This window comes from Ursus americanus, chromosome 5, assembly GCF_024610735.1.
Source record: "Ursus americanus isolate L20-20 chromosome 5, mUrsAme1.1.p, whole genome shotgun sequence".
Lineage (NCBI taxonomy): Eukaryota > Metazoa > Chordata > Mammalia > Carnivora > Ursidae > Ursus > Ursus americanus.
In genome coordinates, this window is record NC_142131.1 from 52,371,773 (window position 1) to 52,390,243 (window position 18,471).

General features: G+C 45.4%; 2 protein-coding genes across 8 annotated transcripts in view; both read right to left on the reverse strand.

Moving 5' to 3' along the window:
* LOC123790226 (protocadherin gamma-C5) overlaps positions 1-18,471 on the reverse strand; it is a 168,765-nt gene that overhangs the window by 132,122 nt on the left and 18,172 nt on the right. The window contains exon 1 of one of the 7 annotated variants that reach the window (XM_045794438.2): positions 14,249-16,869. The exons of 4 other annotated variants lie outside the window; for them this stretch is intronic. In XM_045794438.2, the coding sequence (XP_045650394.1) occupies positions 14,249-16,669 (2,421 nt within the window). In that variant the 5' untranslated portion in view covers positions 16,670-16,869. 2 more of the 7 variants (XM_087862200.1, XM_045794437.2) reach the window with 2 other exon arrangements.
* On the reverse strand, positions 3,864-10,009 carry LOC123790227 (protocadherin gamma-B3-like). The gene is given in 2 exon segments (XM_045794446.2): positions 3,864-5,947; positions 5,949-10,009. Coding segments are annotated over 2 exon segments (2,463 nt in total). The 5' UTR covers positions 6,597-10,009; the 3' UTR covers positions 3,864-4,132.

Below are 18,471 nucleotides of genomic sequence, written 5' to 3' on the forward strand. Positions count from 1 at the left end.
AATTGACCCAACGCAAAGACCAAGAAAACTAAGCAGTGATCAAAGAAAAATTTAAACTGTCCTGTTCAAATAAAATAAAAGGAATAACCTCACCTGAACAAAGGAGTCTTCCTCTTTACAAAAACCTGAATCTTCCTGAATCAAAAGAGGCTCGCTTTTCCCACAGCTCTCCTGGCTGATGAGCGTGTCCGCATAGTTGGGCTGGGGGAAGATCACGTGACTCTCCCGCGAGTCCGCGGTCAGCGAGACCTCGTGAGAATAGGTCTGCAGGAAAGCCCGCACCCCGTCCACGCCCACAAAGTGCGAGGCCGGCACGCCCACCAGCCCGCCTCCTGAAGCCTGGAGCAGGCGCGACGCGTGCCAGCGCCTCAGCCTGAGCGCCAGCAGCACGATGACAAAGGCGAGGAAGACGCAGGACACTGCGGCCACCGCCACCACCAGGTAGAGCGTGAGGTCCGAATCGTCTGGGTCGCCGGGGGTCCTGATGCTGCCCAGATCGGCCAGGACGTCCGGGATGCTGTCGGCCACGGCCACGGTGAGCGTGACGGTGGCCGAGAGAGGGGGCTGGCCGTGGTCCTGCACCGCCACCACCAGGCTCTGCTTGAGCGCGTCTCTGTCCAGCAGGGCCCGCGCCGTGCGCACCTCGCCCGTGTGCAGCCCCACCGCGAAGAGCCCAGGCTCGCTGGCCTTGAGCAGGTGGTAGGACAGCCAGGCGTTCTGGCCCGAGTCTCTGTCCACCGCCACCACCTTGGTGACCAGGTAGCCGGGCTCTGCGGATCGGGGTGCCAGCTCCACGCCGGTGGAACCGTCAGTGGGCAGGGTGGGGTACAGGATCTCTGGTGCGTTGTCATTCTGGTCCACAATGTATATACTCAAGGACACATTGCTGCTAAGCGGTGGGTCCCCGCTGTCGTGCGCAGTCACTCTCAACTGCAGGTCACGGAACTGCTCATAGTCGAAGGAGTGCAACGCATACAGAATGCCGGTGTCAGAGTTGATGGACACATAGGAGGATAGGGAAGCCCCCTGGAGAGAGTCTTCAGACAAGGAGTAAGTGACTTGAGCATTCTCGTGGCTGTCCGGGTCATGTGCAGTCACAGAGAAGATAGAGGCACCTCTGGGGTTGTTTTCAGGGATGTGGACAGAATAGGAGGACTGGGGGAAGGCAGGCGGGTTGTCGTTGATATCTGCCACATATAGGTAGATAAGCGTTTCTGTAGACAAAGGTGGAATTCCTTTGTCTGTAGCTGTTATAGTGATGTTGTACAAGGATACCTGTTCTCGATCTAGTACTGTATTGGTCACTAATTGATAATAATTGTCTACTGATTTTTCCAGTTCAAATGGCATATTTCTTGAGATGGAACATGTTACCAGGCCGTTCGGTCCAGAGTCTCGATCATATACTTGAAAAAGAGCGATTACTGTTCCTGGAGGCGTACTTTCAGCAACTGATCTACTTCCAGATGTAACTACCACTTCTGGTACATTATCATTTACATCCAAGATAGTTATTAAGACTTTTGCTCTGTCGAGTAGACCTGGCCGATCCCTGGCTTCAATATCCAGCTCATAAAAGCTTGAGTCTTCATAGTCTAGATTTGCAGAAGTTGATATTTCTCCAGTTGAAATATTCAAGCAGAAAATCTTTGACATCTTTTCTGTTACCCTCAGGAAGGAATACGTTATATCTGCATGGACTCCTTCATCCTGGTCAGTAGCATTTACCGTCAATACTGGTGTACCTACTGGCAGATTTTCAGGAATGCTCACACGGTAGACAGGCTGAGTAAACACTGGAGCATTGTCATTCGCATCTAGGACAATTACCAGAATTCGCGCAGTGCCTGAGCGGATGGGGTCACCACCATCTACAGCAGTAAGGACCAGGTGGTGAACGGCTTCTCCCTCCCGATCCAGGGGGCGCTCCAACACCAGCTCCGGGTATTTGGGCCTATTGGCTTCGCTTCGCACGTCCACTGAGAAGTGACTATTCCCGCTGAGTTTGAAGCCCTGAAGAGAGTTCATTCCCACATCCAGGTCATAGACCTCCATTAGTGGAAAACGAGAGGATGGGACTGCGTTTTCCGGAATTTTTACTTCCAATTCTTCCCTGAAGAATCGGGGTGTATTGTCATTAATGTCCAGTATTTCTACTTCAATGGGATAAAGATTCAGTTTATCCTCAATGAGGATGTTAAAACTCACCAGACACGGTGCAGTCTGGGCACAGAGCTCCTCCCGGTCTATCCTGTCCGCAGTGACCAAGCTGCCGCTTCGCGGGTTCAGAGCAAAAAGCTGTGACCTACCTCTGGAGACGATGCGGACCCCACGCTCCGCCAGCTCCCGGGGCTCCAGCCCCAGGTTCTCGGCGATGTTTCCCACGAAGGAACCTTTGTCTAGCTCCTCAGGAATGGAATAACGAATCTGCCTGGCCCCGGCCTCCCACAGAGTCCCTAGGAGAATGAAGAGCACCACTCTCCCGTTGTGGCGCCGGCGCTTTTGCAGAGCGGCCATTACTGGCTCCTTATAGACTTCCTTGGAATTATAAGTAGGGGGAACGGGTTCACAATCACTCTTGTGCTTCTCAGAATTGGAAGCCAAGCTCCATAAACAAGATCGGATGAGAAGCGTTTTAGATTAGAATTTCTGTGCAGCTGGAGAGCTATCGTGTCTGATCTGCTTTTTGCTGGGGATGTAACTCGAGTTGTCATTGCCTTCCTTACCCGGGTTAGTGAACAGCGACACTTAGAGTCCTAACTTAATACTGCACCATTTTTGTGAAACCATCATATAGAGAATCTTATTGCTGCTAAATCAGCTTAGGTGTCACTGGTAATATTTCTCTCCCCAAAAAGAATTAAAGCGCATATTTTGAATAAGTTTAGATGTTCCCTGGAATTTACCACTCATTTTTGTGCTATAGATCTTAGGGCCTTGGAGAACAGAAATAAGATTACACTTTTATGTAAATCTTGAATTTTCACATTCCACCATCATTTATATTTGCCCCATTTTCATTTTCTTGTGATTCAAGTTCTTATTTAAATTCTAGTTAGTTAACATACAGTATAATATTAGTTTCAGGAGTAAAATTTAGTGATTCATCACTTACATATAACACCCAGTGCTCATCACAAGTGCCCTCCTTAATGCCCATCACCCATTTAGTCCATCCCCCTGTCCACCTCCCTTCCAGCAACCCTCAATTTGTTCTCTGTGGTTAAAAGTCTTTCCTATTTGTCCCATTTTCAGTAAGGGCACTGCCACCAACATATTTGGAACCAATCCACGTACTGCCAATTACAAGTATTGCCATTTTTAGATGTCATTGTCTGTTTTATTAACATGCAGAATAAATGACCTAATTTAGGCAATACTTCTGTATACCTTTTAAAAAATGAAAAGGGGAGGTGCTTGGCTGGCTCAGTCAGAGGAGACTGCAACTCTTAAGATTATTTTTTCTAAAGATATTATTTGTTTACTTGAGAGACAGCATGAGAGAGGGGAAGGGCACAGGGAGAAACAGATTCCCTGCTGAGCAGGGAGCCAGAAGCAGGGATCACTCCCAGGACCCGTCCCAGGACCCAGAGATCATGAGCTAAGCTGAAAGCAGAGGCTTAACCAACTGAGCCACCCAGGTTCCCCAGAGACTGCAACTCTTGATCTTGGGGTCATGAATTTGAGCCTCCCATTGAGTGTAGAGATTACTTAAATGAATAAAAAAGTTTAAAAAATAAAAACATGAAAAGGCAGTGAAAATATATTGGCTACAATGACAAAAATTTATATTTATATATTATATACAAAACATAGTTTAGGATTAACTACATTGAAATTAAGTAAACCACTGAATTGCCTACCTTTGTGTTTAATTATATATAGATAATATGTTTCCCAACGACAGTGTGATACTAATGTATCAAAAATGTTTCACGGTATATGGCTTTAGATTTAACAAAAATTTCAAGACCATCACAAGGTCACTTTCCATGAAAGACTGCAACACTGATAAATAAATAAAAAATTCTAAAAACGCCCCCAAGCGATGCCCAGAAAAATCAACAAAATACAACAAAATCAGGACATACTTAGCCTGTATATGTATTACTTCTATAATAATTATTGACATCTAGTTACGATTATGGAAATAAAGGGTTTTGAAGCAACTCACCTGTTGCGAACTGACTGAATTAGAAGTCATTTGGGGATCTTCATCACTGGTACTTTCAAACCAAGAGGCTTCATTACACAGAAGATCTTGTGGTGGAACATTATCAGGCTTTATATTGAGAAATTTAAACTCAGTCTTTGAGGAATGTGAGGCAGCACATAGATTGTAAGAATAAGGCAGAGTCCCTTCGATAAAGTTGGGGAGAACACCAGATTCAGTCTTGGAGCACACATTGGTCTGAAAGCAGCCCCAGGCAGCGGGGCTGGAGGAGCGTCCCAGGCGCAGGGCAACCGCCAGAATCACCGCGAGGAGGAAGAGGACCGAAATCAAGGCCAAAGCCACCACCAGGTAAAACTGCAGCTCTGCCTGGGGGTCAGAGGGCGCCGGCCGGTCGCTGACATCTGGCAGCACCTCCTGTAAACTGTCAGCGAAAGCCAGGTTCAGCGTGGCTGTGGCCGAGAGGGGCGGCTGTCCCCCATCCCGCACAGCGACCAGCAGGCGCTGGCGGGCCGCGTCCCTGTCGCCCAAAGCACGCGCCGTGCGCACCTCGCCCGTGCGCAGCCCCAGGCTGAAGAGTCCCGGCTCGCTGGCCTGCAGCACGTGGTACGACAGCCAGGCATTGTGTCCCGAGTCGGCGTCCACCGCCACCACCTTGGTGACCAGGTAGCCGGGCTGCGCGGCGCGCGGCACCGTGTCGAAGAGCGCCGAGCCGTCGGGCCCCAGCGCCGGGTACAGCACCCGCGGCGCGTTGTCGTTGCGGTCGTCCACCAACACGCGCAGGCTCACGTTGGCGCTGAGCGCGGGCGAGCCCTGGTCGCGGGCCTGCAGGGTCAGCTCGAAGGCGCGCAGCTGCTCGTGGTCAAAGGCGCGCTGCGCGAACACCACGCCGCTCTGCGCGCTCACGGACACGTAGGACGCCAGCGCCCGTGGCTCCAGGTCGCTGGCCACGATGGAGTAGGAGACGCGGCCGTTGGGCCCCAGGTCGGGGTCGGAGGCACTGACTTGGGCAATGGAGGCTCCAGGGGGGTTGTTCTCAGCCACATGGACCAAACAGAAAGCCTGTCCGAAAACAGGCGCGTTGTCGTTGACATCGATGATGTTCAAGAGGACACTTCTGTTGGAAGAGAGAGGCGGCTTTCCCCTATCTGTGACTGTGATGGTGATATTGTATTCTGGAATCTGTTCTCGATCTAGGACTCCATCTGTGACCAACATGTATGTATTTTTTGTATCTTGAACTATTTTAAATGGGAACTTTCCTTGTAGTTGACAGAAAACTTCCCCATTAAATCCAGAATCTAGGTCATGTGTTTTGATCAGGGCAACAACAGTCCCCAGCTCAGCATCTTCTTGAATCTGTTTAGATTCAGAATCCAGGGTCACCTCAGGAGCGTTGTCATTTTCATCCAAAATATCTATTTGTATTTTACAGTGTGCGGTGTGCCGGCCACCATCCTTTGCTTCCACCCCAATTGTGTAGCTCTCTCTCTCTTCAAAGTCCAGTTCTCCACCAGTGGTGAGTACCCCTGTTTTACTGTCCAGCTTGAACAACTGTCTCACTACATTACCAGTGTTGATGAAAGCGTATGTGATCTCAGCATTGACCCCCTCATCCAAGTCAGTGGCCATCACACTTAGTACAGAGGAGCCCATGGGCAGGTTCTCTCGAACACTGGCCCTGTATACATCCTGGGTAAACACTGGTGGGTTATCATTTGCATCTGCCACAAGCACCCTTATCTGGGTAGAGGAGCTTCTGGATGGGTCCCCCCCCGTCAACAGCGGTGAGGACCAGATGGTGGCAGGACTGCTCTTCCCTGTCCAGGGGAGTCTTCACTACCAGTTCTGGGTACCTACTGCCATCTGGGTTCTCCTTCTGAATCAAAGAGAAGTGCGGGTTGGGGTTGAGGTAGTACTGCTGCAGGGAATTGACACCTACATCTGAATCTTGTGCGGATTCCAGGGAAAAAGTGGCCCCAGTTAGGGCCAGTTCACTGATTTCCAGTTCAGTGATATTTTGGCTAAAGGTCGGTGGGTTGTCATTGATATCCTGAATTACCACACTTATATGAAAGAAGTTCAAAGGCTTTTCAGCGACCATTTCGAATTCTAGGACACACGATGACTTCTTGCCACAAATCTGCTCTCGGTCTATACGGTCGCTCACAAGTAAGTCCCCGTTCTCAGTACTCACTGTAAAGAATTTCTTCTGTGCGCTAATCCGCAGGTTTCGGGTGGGCAAATCTTGAACGCCAAGCCCCAGATCCTTGGGGAGGTTCCCCACCAGCGAGCCCATGGCCAGCTCCTCAGGAATAGTGTAGCGGATCTGCTCCGGGAGCACCGGGCAGACCAAAGACAGCAAAAAGAGAAACCGCATTCGTCTCCGCCCAGTCGGGCCCTTCTGTCCCAAGAGATCTCCCATCTCCCTTTCTGCGACTTTGCCTTAAGGATTCCGAAGAGCTACGATCGCTAAATGATCCCAAGCAGGAGCAAGTCCTTGATTTGTCTTGGCAGACAGATTCTCTGACAGATATCTCGGCGGCAGAGAACTGGAGAGAAAGTCCCGTTACCGAGGTTCCGGGGGCGGGGGCGTGTGTGTGTGTGTGTGTGTGTGTGTGTGTGTGTGTGTGTGTGTGTGTGTGTGATTGCTTTGCGTCGGGAGAAGCTGATACTACGCCCAGTACTAGCCAACAGCGGCACCCCGCGTCTCGGCTGCAGAACTGCAGTAGACGTTACTAAATGAGCTCCAAATAAGGAATGCCTTAAAATTGTGTCCTGATGCAAATACTCATTCTTCCCATTTTACAAGGATTTTAACATTTTAGATATTTACTGTATCTTCGATCTGGCAGTCATTTTATTTGAACTTGATCTTTATCCATCTAAATCAAGTGATTTTTACCCCTCAAAGAGCAGAGGTAACTTGCTTGAAGATGTTTATTGGCATCATTGTGGTTTTTATTTTCATAAAATGGTCATAATAACTTCTTCCGTGTGTTCCTTAGTAAAACTGAAGGCCAGATGAAATGATATGTAGAAAATTACACAAATGAAAGTAGTGGTGGTGGTGATGGCAGAAAGTGTAATATGAAAATTCTAGAAATATCAGCTTGCTATGTATGGTTATTCCACTTATTTCTTTTCTTCTAACTTATAAATATTAGAAATCTCATAGCTCTTAGTTTTCTCCAGTGTTTCACTTCCTTCTATATTATCATTATCACCTTACCCCCCCAATAGATAGGTACACAAAGAGATTGGTTGTCCTTATAAAACGGAAGTGCGGTAAGAAGCAAGAAACACTCTTTTCCTTCATTTTCAAGTGTCTACTTTTAATGGCCATGATTTAAAAACCATCCCACTGATTTTATTTTGTCTACACTACATTACCATTGTCTTTAATTGTACTGTTTCTTCTCAAGTCACTTAGCAGTGGTGAGTTATTTGAATTTTGGGGATGAAGTATGAGTCCTTATAATTATATATTCTAAAGAAAGTAATCTATGTTGTCCCCAGGTTACTATCAGATCATCCCAACCCTTTTTTATTGACATTCTTCCCTTGTCAATAAGCGTGTCAAGTTTCATGTTTCTGATAGGTGTCTTACAGGTTTTTTTTTAAAAAAAGATTTTACTTATTTGTCAAAGAGAGAGATAGAGCACAAACAAGGGGAGCAGCAGGCAGAGGGAGAGCAGGCTCCCAGGGAGCCCTATGCAGGACTCGATCCCAGGACCCTGGGATCACGATGGGAGCTGAAGGCAGATGCTTAACTGAAAGAGCCACCCATGTGCCCCAATGCCTCACAGTTTTAATTTCATTTCCAAACTAGGAATCTTCATAAAAAAAAAACTACTCAGTGTATTCACGATTCTAGACAGAAACTCACTGACATCTCTACTTCATACAAACATAAAAAACATAGACTCAAGGCTTTGCCCCAAAACATGACTGAACAAGTGCCTTTGCAAAAAGGTGTGAACACTTAAATTAGTACAGTAGAGTTATCTTTTCAGAGCACATATGAAACTAAAGATTCAAATATTTAAATGATTATACAGTATATATAGTATAATATATAGTGTTGTATCAAGCATTTTATTACATAAAGTCGATTGAAGTTTTTGGAGGTTTAAGAGGTATTTTCCATTGCATGAAAAAGTTAACTTGGGACATATATCCAAAATGTATAAACTTTTCTTTAAAATGTAATGAAAAAAAATTGTTATAAAATATAATGGAAAAGTGAATCATATCAGTCTCCATCATACAGATTCTCATCACTCTTTGGATGCATTCACTATTCAGTGAATCTCCACTTTTTATACTGCAATCAAAATTATCTCTATATAAATATAATTGGATCCCCTTCAATATATAAATATTGGATCCCCCTGAAGTAATTATTTAAAAAACAAAAATCAAGTGCTCATAGGTTCCCACATGTAACAATAAACCATTTGTTTGGTCAGGTAATGCAGCCTGCCACCCCATCATAGTATTTAATTGCCATTTCTCCCATTTAGTCACACTTTGCAGCTGATGAGGCTGTTGAAAGTACAATATTTGAAAGACTGAAAATCTTAAGGAGAAGCATCTGAAATTTATCTTCAGTAAATCAGATGCGAAAAATGAAGAGGGCAGGCCTTCCATTACACAACACACACTCAAGAATTTGAGACCCATAGACCTGCATTTCATTAAGAAAAATTATTAAGAAGAATACATCCCTGAGAAATGAATTTTAAAATTTCAAACAATTTTTATGTTGAATTGATTTTCCAAGTACAAATCTTAGACTCTAGTAATAAAGCAGGATTGTACCAACACATGCTAGGTGCAAACATTCAAGTAGATGCTGATTCTGAAAAGTGAAGACGTTATCTGTAACCAGAAGATGCCAGGTGTAGGGCATATTTGTATTTAATGATTATAGCGGATTCTAATTCTTTGCAGATTTTAAACTGCATCACAGAATAAAGTACAGTTTTTTAAAGATTTATGTATTTTTAGAGAGAGAGAGAGCTTGTGGGGGTGGGGTGTGAGGGCAGAGGGATAGGGAGAGAAATCTCAAGCCGACTCCCCACTGAGCCAGGAGACCCACACAGGACTCGATCCCATGACCAAGGACCATGACCTGAGCCCAAATCAAGAGTCCCACACTTAACTGACTGAGCCACCCGGGTGCCCCAAATAAAGTACAGTTCTAAGGTTCCTTCTCACTGATTTCTTATCTCAACAAATATGCATGTCTAGAAATTACATAGGTTAACCCAAAGTTCCCAGACTTGAGAATGCCACAGACTACAAATTTAATGTTTTTCTAATTTTTATCATGTAGAAGTTTTCTATATTCTTCCACTGATTTATTAAAATACTGTAAATTATTTCCTTATGCAAACAGCAGGTATACTAAAATACCAGTGCTGTGTACCATCCTTTCCAAAACATATTCAATATTCGTGTTGATACAAATATCCAAAAGAGAACATTATATCTAACAACTTGGACTAATCAAACAACTCTTCTATTTACATAATAATAGTTCTAGTATAAGAAAGTCTTTGGGTAAAGTGATTATGTTTAACTACTTTCTTTTAAGCCTATGCATATCAGCTAGATTGTCTAAAAATTTCACGTATTGAAAAAAGAAGACATTAAACACAAAATAAAACTTGAAAACAAATGGAAACAGCACCATCCAATTAAATCAAGTTGATCTCTAAATGAAACCTACAATGATTCAGTACTTAACACAATTAACCAATTTTGAATGTGGCAGAGAAATGATTAAGGAAACAAATGAAAAAAAGCTACAAGCAACCATACTTAAAAAGAAATCTCACCTTAACAACTCCTACTTCTTCATTTACATTTATCTTCTCAGATATCAGAAGAGGCTCGCTTTTCCCACAGCTCTCCTGGCTGATGAGCGTGTCCGCATAGTTGGGCTGGGGGAAGATCACGTGACTCTCCCGCGAGTCCGCGGTCAGCGAGACCTCGTGAGAATAGGTCTGCAGGAAAGCCCGCACCCCGTCCACGCCCACAAAGTGCGAGGCCGGCACGCCCACCAGCCCGCCTCCTGAAGCCTGGAGCAGGCGCGACGCGTGCCAGCGCCTCAGCCTGAGCGCCAGCAGCACGATGACAAAGGCGAGGAAGACGCAGGACACTGCGGCCACCGCCACCACCAGGTAGAGCGTGAGGTCCGAATCGTCTGGGTCGCCGGGGGTCCTGATGCTGCCCAGATCGGCCAGGACGTCCGGGATGCTGTCGGCCACGGCCACGGTGAGCGTGACGGTGGCCGAGAGAGGGGGCTGGCCGTGGTCCTGCACCGCCACCACCAGGCTCTGCTTGAGCGCGTCTCTGTCCAGCAGGGCCCGCGCCGTGCGCACCTCGCCCGTGTGCAGCCCCACCGCGAAGAGCCCTGGCTCGCTGGCCTTGAACAGGCGGTAGGACAGCCAGGCGTTCTGTCCAGAGTCTCTGTCCACCGCCACCACCTTGGTGACCAGGTAGCCGGGTTCTGCAGAGCGGGGTGCCAGCTCCACGCCTGTGGAGCCATCAGTAGGAATGCTGGGGTACAGGATTTCCGGGGCATTGTCATTCTGATCCAGCACGAACAGGCTCAGTGACATGTTGCTACTAAGTGGAGGGTCTCCACTGTCACTGGCCATTACCCACAGCTGCAGGTCTTTAACCTGCTCATAGTCAAAAGAGTCCAGAGCATATAGGATGCCTGTGTTGGAATTAATGGAGACATAGGAGGATAGAGGCATTCCTTGAAAGTTGTCCTCAGCCAGAGAGTAAGTGACCTTGGCATTGTTGCCGCTGTCAGGGTCATGCGCAGTCACAGATAAGATTGAGAGGCCTCTGGGATTGTTTTCCAGGACGTAGGTGGAGTATGAAGTGTGAGGGAAGATGGGAGGGTTGTCATTGATGTCTGCCACATTCAGGGAGATGTGGCTTTCTGTAGACAAGGGTGGGTTTCCACGGTCAATGACAGTGACTGTGATGTTATAATCTGAGATCTCTTCTCTGTCCAGGGCTTTTGTTGTCAATAAGTGATAGTAATTATCAACTGACTTTTCCAATTTAAAAGGCAAGTTCCTAGGAATAGAACATAGAATCTCACCATTCTCTCCAGAATCACCATCATGTACACTAAACAGTGCAATTATGGTTCCAGGAGGACAGTCCTCAGAGATGGAACTAGCAAGAGAGGTGAGGATCACTTCTGGGACATTGTCATTCACGTCCTGTACTGTGATCAGCACCTTAGCACTGGCCAGAAGAGCACCTCCATCCTGAGCTACCACTTCCATGAGGTAGAACCTGGATTCTTCATAATCCAGTGGTTGCAGAGTTGAGATATCACCCAGGTTCGAATCAAGTTTGAAAGTCTCTGAAATTTTGTCTTCTTCATTGCGAAAAGAGTAAGTTAATTCCCCGTTTATTCCCTCATCTGGATCTGTGGCGGTTAGCGTAAGCAGCCGAGTGCCTACTGGTATGTTCTCTGGTACACTCACTCTGTACTCGGATCGAGTGAACAAGGGCGCGTTATCATTTGCGTCAAGGACCATCACACGTATGTGCGTAGTACTAGAGAGTATGGGGTCTCCGCCATCTAAAGCTGTGAGCAGGAGGTCGTGGACAGCTACTTTCTCGCGGTCCAAGGGCCGTTCCAGTACCAGCTCCGGATATTTTTGTCCGTCAGCTCCGCTTTTCTCTTCCAGAGAGAAATGCATATTGCGGCTGAGCTGATAACTCTGGAGGGAGTTCACATTCACATCCGCATCTCGAGCGAAGGGAAGCACTAATCGCGTTCCAGTAGCCGCATTTTCATTAACTTTTACTTTTACTTCTTCATCCCGGAAACGCGGAAGGTTATCATTAATATCTATTATTTCTATTTCTACTCCATACATTTTCATGTTATTCTCAACCAAGATGTTAAAACTCACCAGACACGGTGTGCTCTGAGCACACAGCTCCTCCCGGTCTATCCTGTCCGCGGTGACCAAGCTGCCGCTTCGCGGGTTCAGAGCAAAAAGCTGAGTCCTACCTCTGGAGACGATGCGGACCCCATGCTCCGCCAGCTCCCGGGGCTCCAGCCCCAGGTCCTTGGCGATGTTTCCCACGAAGGAGCCTTTGTCCAGCTCCTCCAGCACCGAGTAGCGGATCTGCCCCGCTCTGGCTCCCCATAGCGTCTCCAGGAGCAGGAAGAGCAAGAGAGGCTCTATGCAGCCCCAACCCTTCAGTGGATCCGCCATTGCTTTCTCTCTGACCAGTTTTCTTAGTCCTAATTCCAGCCTGCTGTTTCCTTACTTCTTTCAAGCCAAAGGGAACACATTACGTGACAGAAATGCAAGCCTATTCCCTAAAACTTCTCTGGTCTGTGTTTGTTTGGTGCGGAAGAAGCAGAGAGATCCTAACAGCAAGCAGCTTTTCCACTTTGGTGAACAGCGACACTCAGAGTCCTAACCAGTTACTACACCAATTCTGTTTTATTTCATAAATGTTTAGTTATATTTTATTTCTAATAATTTTGCTGTATCTTAAACCTACTATCAAGTGACATTGTTTATATTTAATTTTGAAATAGCAAAAGTCTTCAACAAACCTTGAGATCAATATAATTATTAGATCTTTATTTCTTTAGAAAAGTTTTAATTAAGTGCCACAGAGCCTAGGTCCTTTATTCACCTCTTACCTATATTGAGTCCATTAAATTAGGATATTGGAATTCTTAATCTTGTAGATTTTAAAATTTCATCTTTTTATTAGACCAAATTTATGGAAATGTGCCCATTGTGCATAAGAATGTCAAGGAAACAACCTAGCTTCTATTGCACTTTTACAAAAAGGCCTTCTGATTCAAGCAAATTGTATTAGTTGTCATAAAATAAAAAATAAAGGGGTCATTTTGTTGCTTGTGAGGTCTTTGAAAAAGTTCCCAGATTTTCACACCAAGAATTTGGCAGCTACACTATATCAGACTAAGAGTTTGAGTTGGGTTAACTATACATTATCTATATTTTCCTATTACCATAACTAAACTGGAGTTAGGCATTTTACGGTGACAGACTCTTGGAGAAATCAGTATAGTGACTGAAGCAAAGGGTTTTAGTTCATCATCTATGCAGAGAAACATGTCCAGATACTTAGTGAGCAGGCACTGAGTGGCCTTCTTATATTGAGAGAGATATTTAATGTTATCCCTTTTATAAGGTAGCAGGGGAAAAAAGTCTCATGACTGGGAAAAGAGGACATGACAGAGTCCATTAAGTGAGAAAAGCAAATTTTAACCTAATGACACCTTCATAGGAAAAGAAAGAAAATAAAGACATTTTGAATCTATAATTAGAAAATTCAAAAAAGAAAATTTAAAGTAAACAATGTGAATACAGTTTGCAAAATTTTTTCAATGTACAATTTTTCACAAAAGCAATCTGTTACTATGAATGGGAGAGAAAGATTTCTCCCATTTAATAAATACACCCGTAAAACAGACACTGAAGACCTCAAATGTTGTCCATCCTTTAAAAACCAATCTGAGATATCAAGATGCTTAGCTTGGAAAGACACTTAGAGCTGTTCTACAATTCAGTCCTACCCATGCCCTGCTGTTAGCAAACCATGACACTGGGTCATTTTTTTTCTTATTTTGGTTCCCAGTTTTCCCCAACTAGAAACATAGACAGCTCTCTTTACTCTGAAGTGCTATAATTCTAAGAGGAAGTAAAACTAAAATTTGAGCAATAAAGACCCTGAAGGTGAAAGGAATAGCTTGAAGTCCCAATAGTAACGAAATTTCAGAGGAAAGGAATATAAAGATGAGGAAGAAAGGTAAGTATTTCATGTAGTACAGGCTTATAATTATGGACAGATAAATCTCATATATCAGGCAGAAAACGTATGTCAAAGATTTGGCTAGATACGATTAAGATAATTAAGGCAGAAAACTGTCTATATTGAACCCACAAGACAAAATATGAAGTTGAGACTTAAACCCCAGTTTGGTGATTTGTTAACAAACACTGATACCAAAACTGAAAGCAAGTCAAATAAATTAAAGCTCACCTTTAAAATAATATCTGATGCAAATGGGACCCCAGCGCCTTCATGATTTGTATTTGGTACCCAAGAGGGATCTTCACAGAGGAGATCCTGAGAGGGAGTCACTTCAGGGGTGACAGTAAGAAAATTAAACTCTGTCTTAGCTGATTGTGAGGCAACGCACAGATTGTAGGAATAAGGCAAAGTCCCTTCACCGTAGTTGGGAGGAACCACAGGTCCTGACTTGACACACAGACCAGGCTGAAAGCAGCCCCAGGTGGTGGCGCTGGAGGAGCGTCCCAGGCGCAGGGCAACCGCCAGAATCACCGCGAGGAGGAAGAGCACGGAAATCAAGGCCAAAGCCACCACCAGGTAAAACTGCAGCTCTGCCTGGGGGTCAGAGGGTGCCGGCCGGTCGCTGACATCCGGAAGCACCTCCTGTAAGCTGTCAGCGAAAACCAGGAGCAGCGTGGCTGTGGCCGAGAGGGGCGGCTGTCCCCCATCCCGCACAGCGACCAGCAGGCGCTGGCGGGCCGCGTCCCTGTCGCCCAAAGCACGCGCCGTGCGCACCTCGCCCGTGCGCAGCCCCAGGCTGAAGAGTCCCGGCTCGCTGGCCTGCAGCACGTGGTACGACAGCCAGGCATTGTGTCCCGAGTCGGCGTCCACCGCCACCACCTTGGTGACCAGGTAGCCAGGCTGCGCGGCGCGCGGCACCGTGTCGAAGAGCGCCGAGCCGTCGGGCCCCAGCGCCGGGTACAGCACCCGCGGCGCGTTGTCGTTGCGGTCGTCCACCAACACTCGCAGGCTCACGTTGGCGCTGAGCGCGGGCGAGCCCTGGTCGCGGGCCTGCAGGGTCAGCTCGAAGGCGCGCAGCTGCTCGTGGTCGAAGGCGCGCTGCGCGAACACCACGCCGCTCTGCGCGCTCACGGACACGTAGGACGCCAGCGCCCGTGGCTCCAGGTCGCTGGCCACGATGGAGTAGGAGACGTGGCCGTTGTGTCCCAGGTCAGGGTCGGAGGCGCTGACTTGGGCGATGGAGGCTCCAGGGGGGTTGTTCTCAGCCACATGGACCAAATAGAAAGCCTGTTTGAAAACCGGCGCGTTGTCATTGACATCTGCGATGTGCAGCGTGATGCTTATACTAGAGGAGAGGGGCGGCTTTCCCCTGTCGGTGGCCAACACAGTGATGTTGTATTCCGGAATCTTCTCTCGGTCCAGGGGCCCATCTGTCACTAGCTTGTAATAGTTCTTCGAGTAAGATTTAAGTATAAACTCACCCCTTCCCAAGATGCGGCAGTAAACTTCTCCATTTTCTCCAGAGTCTCTATCCCTTGTTTTTATCAAGGCGATCACAGTTCCTGGTGGTGAATCTTCTGGTAGGGGAGTAAATACTGAAGTGATAATCACTTCAGGTGCACAATCATTCTCATCGAGAATTTCAACTTGAATACTGCAGTGGGCTGCTAGATCTCCAGGATCTTTTGCTTCTACACTGAAAGTGTAACTATTAGCAATTTCAAAATCAAAATCATCCTTTGTTGTGATTTCTCCTGTTCTTTTATCTAAGTTAAAGAACTGTTCTACTAGTTCATCCACATTATGAAAGGAGTAGGTGATCTCTGCGTTGACACCTTCGTCCTGGTCAGTGGCCGTTACTTGAAGCACGGAGAAGCCCCGGGGCACACCTTCCTGCAAACTGACCTTGTATATGTCCTGAATGAACACTGGGGGGTTATCATTAGCATCAGTCACTTGGATTTGGATCTGGGTGGTGCCACTTTGTGGTGGGTCCCCACCGTCCACAGCTGTTAGAACCAACTGATGGAAATTCTGTTCTTCTCTGTCTAAAGAATGTTTCAGAACCAACTCAGGATATTTACGTCCATCACCAGTCTGTTTCTCTGTGAGATCAAAGTGCTCATTGTCATTAAGATGGTAGCTTTGCAGTGAATTCAGACCAGCATCTGAATCCAGGGCTGGGTCTAGTGGAAATGTTTTACCTGGCTTGGTGGATTCTACAATTTTTAATTCAATCTTATTCTGTTTGAATAGTGGGATGTTGTCATTTACATCCTGCACTGTTACTGCTACATGGAAAATATTTAGTGGGTTTTCAGCGACAGTATCGAAATCCAGAATACACAGAGGCTTCTTTCCGCATATCTGCTCTCGATCTATTCTGTCACTCACAATTAAGTCCCCATTCTCAGGGTTTACAGTGAAATACTCTTTCTCGGCGCTAACCCGCAGCTTCCGGGCTGGCAAGTCCTGGACACTGAGTCCCAGATCCTTGGCGAGGTTTCCTACCACCGAGTTTTGGGCCAGCTCTTCGGGAATTGAATAGCGGATTTGATTCGGGAGAGCCCCACGGAACAAAGACAGCAGAAAAGCCAACAGTACCTGCCGCCACGGCGCTGGGCTGCTCCTCTGGGCGGTCGACCTCATCCTGTCTGTCTCCACGGTGGCTCTGCTTTTTGGTCGGGAGGAGAAATAAGCCCTCCGTGGATGGCAAAAGCCCGGGTAGGGTCTTCCTGCTTTTGTTTTCTGTATCCGAATCTTTACTGGTCTCCTCTAAGTGGCTGGTTTGAGCAGGAAGTTACCCTCTCAGAGGCTCCCAAATGCGTCTTCTCTCACTTTTTTGACCTACAGCGACACCCAGAGGTTTTCCCGTGGAAGTGCATCAATTGCTTGTAAATGTTTTGAGAAAATATTTTTCTGAATTTACAGGGACTATTTGTTTGTTTTTAAAATGGTATATATTCACATAACTCCAAAATGAAAAGGTACACACAATATATTGTCTCCTTTCTGCTTTCAACAACACATTTCTCCCAGGAGAAATAAGTGTTATGTTTTTTGTGTGTATCATTCCAGAGACATGTTTTGTAGTGCAGATTTTTATAAATGTTCCCCCTTAATACGTAAATGTAAGTATACAATATACTGTGTTCTGCATCTTGCTTTTTTCATTCATTTTATCTTGAAATTATTTCATATCAGTAGATAAAGGCTTTTCCCATTTATTTCTTCCATCATATCGTTGCACAATAATTTACTTAACCAGAAACACGATTTTCTAAAAGAAACCCGGTGCCCATTCAAACAGAAACACCTTTTCAGTGTGATATTAGGGTAAAAATTATCTACTGCTCTCCTGGACATTTAAAATTTATATATCACTCTGATTCTGGAATGTATTCCTAATGCCAGCATCCAAATACGCTTGACACAGTTTCAGGCTGATTGATATTTCCAAGTTTTATTTTAAAGCTTCAGTATTTTAAATAATCTTTCCTCAGAATCTCTCTCAGTATTATTTCCCCTCTTCTTTCCCCATGCCAGCTAATTGCATCACATGACATTGTTTTTCTGTGTATCACAACACAGATTCCCACAAAGACAAAAGCATTTAGAAACTAAAATGCTCCTTTTTAAGCTGAATTGGGGCATAGTGCACAATCTACTGCTACAATTGCTGCCTATCTAAAGAGCACTAACTTGTGTAGCCTTAGACATTCATGAATTCTTAGTTAACTCATAGAACTAAAGGAAAGCATAAGGAACGAAAGTGTTGCATATCCCTTGCACACAAACTATTTCCCCCATATCAGATCATCCTAGAGCCATCTCAGAGCTAACTGAAAGCAATTTTCAGGAACAGGGAAGAGGCCTACTTAATAAGTAGCATAAATCATATTAATTCAGAATCCAAGTTACCCAACCTTTATAAGTGATTCTCATGATGAAAAAGAAAAGATTTTGAAAGTTATGTTTTCCTTAGAAATTGAGAAGGATCTCATAGTGATGCCATAATAGAAAATTTAGAAATTATCAAAATCACCCCCTTCAATCTACTTAAAGATGAATGAAACAAAATGGGCAATATTTTTGGTAATCACAGAAATGCACAAAGGAATCATACATACTGAGAACTGATGCATCTCACAAACTGAAACAACAAAATACTTGAAATACACCAATCCAATTGAGAAGCTATCCCTGTTAAAATTATATCTAAAAGTTAACATTTTCTCCAGTATTTTATAAATTGCCACTATTTAATTATAATGGAAAATACCCTTTCAAGGAAAAAAAAACTTCAAAGTGTAAAAAATAGTCTAGAATCAATAACAGCTTCATAAGACAGACTACTTTAATATGATTTTACAGAGTTGCCTTTCATTTCAGTTCTTCTCCTTTTTTTTAGTTATTCTCTAGGTGCCTGGGTGGCTAAGCATCTGACTCTT